The sequence below is a fragment of the Lycorma delicatula genome, chromosome 11, assembly GCF_047948215.1.
Source record: "Lycorma delicatula isolate Av1 chromosome 11, ASM4794821v1, whole genome shotgun sequence".
In the NCBI taxonomy this organism is placed as follows: domain Eukaryota; kingdom Metazoa; phylum Arthropoda; class Insecta; order Hemiptera; family Fulgoridae; genus Lycorma; species Lycorma delicatula.
In genome coordinates, this window is record NC_134465.1 from 29,964,839 (window position 1) to 29,972,283 (window position 7,445).

General features: G+C 33.8%; 1 protein-coding gene across 3 annotated transcripts in view; it reads left to right on the forward strand.

The window, feature by feature from the left end:
* Positions 1–6,630, forward strand: part of LOC142332232 (nose resistant to fluoxetine protein 6-like) — a 58,436-nt gene extending 51,806 nt beyond the window's left edge. For 2 of the 3 annotated variants that reach the window (XM_075378528.1, XM_075378527.1), the window contains exon 13: positions 6,417–6,625. In XM_075378528.1, the coding sequence (XP_075234643.1) occupies positions 6,417–6,472 (56 nt within the window). In that variant the 3' untranslated portion in view covers positions 6,473–6,625. Of the gene's footprint in view, positions 1–6,416 lie in introns of all 3 variants that reach the window. The other variant, XM_075378529.1, reaches the window with a different exon arrangement.
* The last annotated feature ends 815 nt before the right edge of the window (positions 6,631–7,445 follow it).

Here is a 7,445-nt window from a genome sequence, read left to right on the forward strand (position 1 = left end):
ATTTTGAACTAAAATATGTCGGCGATGGTTGGGCGTACAGCGACGGGGTAACATCCGTCGTCATGAGAATGTGTAATTATCTTTTTTAGGGAAAAGAATAAGAGATTTTTAAGTCTGAGCAAGTTTGCGCTCGCGCGCGCCAGTGCTGTTGCGAATAAGTTTGTGTATGTGTGTTTTGTGGTTGTGTGCGTGTAATTGTGTATGCATGTTGCATTATAGTTCTGAAAAGAGCCTTTAAAATATCTACACTCAAAAAAAGAATTCAGATAATACAGTCTCATTTATTTCTCTGTCATTATTATTCGGTTGCGTTTCCCCACATAATATAAATAAGATTTTATGTTGTAGCAACCATGGTGCGTTGAAATTCTTTTTATTAAGAGCGATGTCTTAGATCGAGTATTCCTGAGACCACCACTGAACCACTAAAGAACACCGGTGTATCCAAGATCTAGTATTAAAATCCGTACAAAAGTAACTGCCTTTACTAGGATTTGAACCTTATAATTCTCGACTTCGAAATCAGCTGATTTGCGATGACGGGTTTACCACTAGGCCAACCCGGTGGGTTCTTCACAGATACCTAACGTCGGATGACTTTACTCGTTCCCAAACTTTTTCTGGTAATATTCTGTCCGCTTCAGCCTTTCTCTTCGAATCTGAGTACTTAGAATATGCGATATCGTGCTTCTACACGCAGCGTTCAGCGGATTTATTCCCCGGTCACCTCTTTTAACTTCTCTTGAAGTTTGGTTTCTGGTCCGCAATCAGATACACCGATATCCGAAGTTCTATCAGCAATAAATCGATACCTTTGTTTATTATTGCTTTCTTAGCTAAATCAGTCGCAGCGTAGTTTGTGAGAACTCTTGAGACCGCTTCCTCTCTTTGAGGTATATGCATGCCATTTTCTAAATCTATATCCAGCGAGTTCAGAACTGATAATGGTAATAGTACGATTAATTTCTTTCTTTTAAGCTCATTACTTACAATTCATAAAATTATTTGTCCACTCATTGTAATTTCTAAACGCTTTTTCTCGCATCAACTGACGATATAAATAATAAAGACAGTTAAATATTTGTCTTGCGTTTACCGCTTTGATCATGTCATGACCGTTGCAACATTTGTCAGTTATACTTGAAAGTATGAAATCGAACGCGTACTGTTGTGAATTGTCTCGATCAAATCGAATCACGTTTTTTTCTATTGTATATTTTCCGATATCGATTTCTCTTCGTTTGTCGATAATCTTCTTACCGTCGTTCAAATTAACAGCATCTTCATCACTGTCTAAATTACAGATGCGACGTTCTTTAACATCGATATCACTCTGTAGGGTTTTTTTCAAAAGAACATCTTTCTTTCAGAGAACATATATTGAACCGCTCTGTTCAAAGGCATCGAGGAAAATTAACTCTGTAATGAACGCCTATCACCTTTTACAATTCCCAGGTCTTCGACTATCAAAACCTTTTCGTTCTGATGGCCGGTGTAGCCATCAGAACTTTTGTAGCTATCAACAATTTCAGTCTTTCACAAAGTACGTTCGGATCCTCAAAATAGACATAATTAGGTGTAGGGGTTTCATCAAAAACCATCGACGTTCTTATTTTCTCTATCAGTCTTTTGCTCGCGCAACCGGGTTGGTCTAGTGGTGAACGCGTCTTCCCAAATCGGCTGATTTGGAAGTCGAGAGTTCCAGCGTTCAAGTCCTAGTAAAGTCAGTTATTTTTATACGGATTTGAATACTATTTGAATTATTTCACGCTCGTGAAATAATTCAAATAGTAGTTAATAATTCTCTACCAGTTTGGTGATCGATTCAGTGATATGTTTAAATTTTTTCACGTATATCTGTACGATGTATCCTTCTCCTTAAAAAAGATAATTACGTCATCCAGATGACGACGGACTTTGCCCCGTCACGCTACTCCCAACCGTCGCCGGAATAAGGCAGTTCATTATTTAAAAAAAAAATTGACTACAGATTTGCCATGAACTCAAACATTTTTTTGTGACCTTAATTTTTTTCAGGGAAGTTGATTTGATCACCACGGTGTGACGTCACAATGTCTGATCTCTGTGACGTCATAGGGATCAAAGGTCAAGGTTGTTCTAACTTGATAATTTCTCTATTACAATTTTGTTGTGGGTTGTTAGTAACGGGAGTTGGTAGTTGACTAGTTACGCCATAGCTTAATGAAATCTGTAACTCTTTAAAAATGTAACAATACATAGTACTGCCTGCCATTTCTGCTACAATACTACATAATTTATTTGTTATTTTGTTTATAATTTGGTCATTTTTTTTGTCTTCAGTAATTTGACTGGTTTGATGCAGCTCTTCAAGATTCCCTATCTAGTGCTAGTCGTTTCATTTCAGTATACCCTCTATATCCTACATCCCTAACAATTTGTTTTACATATTCCAAACGTGGCCTGGCTACACAATTTTTTCCTTCTACCTGTCCTTCCAATATTAAAGCGACTATTCCAGGATGCCTTAGTATGCGGCCTATAAGTCTGTCTCTTCTTTTAACTATATTTTTACAAATGCTTCTTTCTTCATCTATTTGTCGCAATACCTCTTCATTTGTCACTTTATCCTCCCATCTGATTTTTAACATTCTCCTATAGCACCGCATTTCAAAAGCTTCTAATCTTTTCTTCTCAGATACTCCGATTCTCCAAGTTTCACTTCCATATAAAGCGACACTCCAAACATATACTTTCAAAAATCTTTTCCTGACATTTAAATTAATTTTTGATGTAAACAAATTATATTTCTTACTGAAGGCTCGTTTAGCTTGTGCTATTCGGCATTATATATCGCTCCTGCTTCGTCCATCTTTAGTAATTCTACTTGCCAAATAACAAAATTCTTCTACCTCCATAATCTTTTCTCCTCTTATTTTCACATTCAGTGGTCCATCTTTGTTATTTCTACTACATTTCATTCATTTTGTTTTGTTCTTGTTTATTTTCATGCGATAGTTCTTGCGTAGGACTTCATCTATGCCGTTCATTGTTTCTTCTAAAACCTTTTTACTCTCGACTAGAATTACTATATCATCAGCAAATCGTAGCGTCTTTATCTTTTCACCTTGTATTGTTACTCCGAATCTAAATTGTTCTTTAACATCATTAACTGCTAGTTCCATGCAAAGATTAAAAAGTAACGGAGACAGGGAACATCCTTGTCAAACTCCCTTTCTTATTACGGCTTCTTTCTTATGTTCTTCAATTGTTACTGTTGCTGTTTGGTTCCTGTACATGTTAGCAACTGTTCTTGTATCTCTGTATTTCAACACTAATTTTTTTAAAATGCTGAACGTTTTATTCCAGTCTACGTTATCGAATGCCTTTTCTAGGTCTATAAACGCCAAGTATGTTGGTTTGCTTTCTTTAATCTTCCTTCTACTATTAATCTGAGGCCTAAAATTGCTTCCCTTGTCCCTATACTTTTCCTGAAACCAAATTGGTCTTCTCCTAACACTTCCTCCACTCTCCTCTCAATTCTTCTGTATAGAATTCTAGTTAAGATTTTTGATGCATGACTAGTTAAACTAATTGTTCTGTATTCTTCACATTTATCTGCCCCTGCTTTCTTTGGTATCATTACTATAACACTTTTTTTGAAGTCTGACGGAAATTCCCCTTTTTCATAAATATTACACACCAGTTTGTATAATCTATCAATCGCTTCCTCACCTGCATTGCGCAGTAATTCTACAGGTGTTCCGTCTATTCCAGGAGCCTTTCTGCCATTTAAATCTTTTAATGCTCTCTTAAATTCAGATCTCAGTATTGTTTCTCCCATTTTATCCTCCTCAACTTCCTCTTCTTCCTCTATAACACCATTTTCTAATTCATTTCCTCCATATAACTCTTCAATATATTCGACCCATCTATCGACTTTACCTTTCGTATTATATATTGGTGTACCATCTTTGTTTAACACATTATTAGATTTTAATTTATGTACCCCAAAATTTTCCTTAACTTTCCTGTATGCTCCGTTTATTTTACCAATGTTCATTTCTCTTTTCACTTCTGAACAATTTTCTTTAATCCACTCTTCTTTCGCCAGTTTGCACTTCCTGTTTATAGCATTTCTTAATTGCCGATAGTTCCTTTTACTTTCTTCATCACTAGCATTCTTATATTTATTACGTTCATCCATCAGCTGCAATATATCGTCTGAAACCCAAGGTTTTCTACTAGTTCTCTTTATTCCGCCTAAGTTTGCTTCTGCTGATTTAAGAATTTCCTTTTTAACATTCTCCCATTCTTCTTCTACATTTTCTACCTTATCTTTTTTACTCAGACCTCTTGCGATGTCCTCCTCAAAAATCTTCTTTACCTCCTCTTCCTCAAGCTTCTCTAAACTCCACCGATTCATCTGACACCTATTCTTCAGGTTTTTAAACCCCAATCTACATTTCATTATCACCAAATTATGGTCGCTATCAATGTCTGCTCCAGGGTTCCAATGTTTTGCCCAGCCCGTATTCACCCACTATATTTCCTTCCTTGCCTTTTCCAATGCTTGCATTCCAATCTCCAACTATTATTAAATTTTCATCTCCTTTTACGTGTTTAATTGCTTCATCAATCTCTTCGTATACACACTCTACCTCATCATCATCATGGGCGCTTGTAGGCATATAGATGTTAACAATCGTTGTCAGTTTAGGTTTTGATTTTATCCTTATTACAATGATTCTAACTTTGGTCATAATAATTGAAAATTTGAATTGATTAAGCATTTAATCTTTTCTTTTAGATTCCTTACAAAATTTTTTTATTACTAAATTAAAAGGTTTATTCATTAGAAAATAAGATTAAACTGGTGCAATTTTTAAATACTGTAACAAGACCGGTAAAATGAACATGAGTAACGGATTCCTGCTACTTAAGAGGAAAGTAGTAGAAAATATAATAATGGGAAGAATCCAGAGAGGGGCTAAAAGAAACCTTTTTAGTAAAGCTAACAGGTCCGTTTAACAATCGTCTGTTGTAATACTGCCCACCGACACACCTAAACAGATGTTGTTGCGTGAGAAGAGTTACCGGACCCAGGTAGGAATCTCAAGGGAAAATGTAAGGGCGGACGATCATTCGCACGCTTAAAGTTGGGTCCAGCCCTGTAGGTAAAGACGATAGGGATATAAATACTCCTGTGAAGACCAGTTGACAATCATTCTACGAGAGTTCTAAGCGAGGAGTTATTACACGAGTTTGAAGCGAGAGTATTCTACGAGGAGATCAGCGAAGGAGCGAATTTCTAATGCATACACATTCAACGCGATTAAGGTGACGTCACAAATAATTACAGTTTTGACAGTACATGAAAACAAGAAATGGTTTGGTGAGTTACTGTTAGAAACTCACCAAATAAGTGAAAGGGATAATTTTCTAAATCTCATTCATAAATTGTTAGGATAGTTTTATTTGTGAACAGCAAAAGTATTTGCTGTAAAAGAACTTTATGGCTTATCTATTGTTATTAAAACAAAACTAGTTGTGAAAAGTGTTAAGATTAGTGGGACTGAATACTCGTTTTCAATATTTAACTACCTGTAAATAAATCCTGTAATTCTTTAAATTCTGTTTTGTATGTAATGACAGTTTATTATTATTACTGTTGTTGTGATTACTATCATTTGTTTATTATTATTATCTAGTACTAGATTACTATAATCATAATTATCTATTATCTAGTACCTAGTTTCTATGTCTCTGCTCTAGTCTCTTGTCTATCTAGTACTCTTGTCATTATTATATTGTCTTAACAGTTTTTTTAAACTAATATATTGTAATTATATAAACATTTTCATTTGTCAATCTCTCAATATCTTGATCCATGAGCCATGAATGTGCGACAGTACATATTATGTAGTGGTTAGCGTATATGAGGTTAATACTTTTAAATTAGCTGGTCTTTAGTCCACTTCTCCACAAGGATTTGAATTTTTCAATGCTCATTTTATTCTCCTTACATGTAAAGCATGTTCAAGTTCATATACATATATATAAAAGATTGTGCATTTGGCCGCAGAACAGTTTATGTTTAATTACAATTGTTAATACTATTCTTATTTAATGATATTGTAATGTAAGTCCACCTAAATAAAACTAATTACATTCGAATATAACAAAATGTTTCCTGTTAATTTATTAACTAAATTATCATTAGGTTCATCATAATACAAATTTGATTTTCTCTGATGGCAACTAAAGCAGTTCAGATCAAATGGAATGCATGTACTAAACTATATTTGTGAGTTCTTAGTATGATTTCATATAAATGTTTTAATGCAATCTATTTCCTTTCAATTAAACAATCATTACAGCTCACTTTGTTTTGAATCACTCTTATATCAAATTATAATTTGCAATTCTTTTGGCAGGCGTACAAGAGTTGGAAGCAAATCAAATGAAAAAACGAATTGTGAAAGAAGCATAATATTGTACAATATTATTTTTAAAGTATCTCATAATGTGTAAAACAAATTTGATTTAATAAATGTTATTAATTCACCAAAAAAAATGTATCGCGTAACTGTGTGAAAAAATAATTTAATACATTTCAATAAACCACCTAATTTTTCATAAAATATCGGTCACAAATCAAATATATTTGTCATCTAAAAATTGTTTATTAATAAAGCAACAATTTATGCATTGTCAAATGTTAAAATGTATTTTACCCACAATTTGAGATGTAATTTTTATTTGACTTCACCATTGAAATATGCATTTACTTCCATTGTTTATATTTTATAACATGGATAATCAATTAATTAATTTGGATGCATAATTAATCTGTCGAGAGTTGAATACTACTAAAAAAAAAAATAATCCATCATTTCTGTAAACTGAGGAAATATCCCTAGTTTACTTATACTGGGAGTTTAATGAAATATGTTGATCAGCTCACTTACTCTCGGCATCCCATTCAGTTTGACTAGTAAATTTTTGCTAAAACAACTAACACATTGGAGGTGTCAGTGCGATTATAGTGGTTAAAAATATTATTGGCCTCAGAAAAATCAAATACTTGGGATCCAAAGATGAAGTTTAGTACGGTTCAGAAATCTGGACACCGAGATAAGTACTCACTACATACTTGAAAAGGTTCCTTTTATTATCACATATACTTCAAATGATTTTTTTTAATAGAGAAACTGATAGTAATTCTTTGATTTTAAATATATTTTCAAAGATAATTGGACCTAGATATGCAATAAGCAGTTTTCAAGAAAATAAACTTAAATCTTTATAACTATTTTTCATACTTGTATATTAGTGGAAATAGTAATAAATCAAAATTTAAATAGTGGTATTCTTACGGGTGCCAGGCCATTGTGGTATCCACGAGAGCAAATGGGCTGATGAGGCTGCCAAGAGAACAACAGCAAGAAATGGCCTCTGATTAG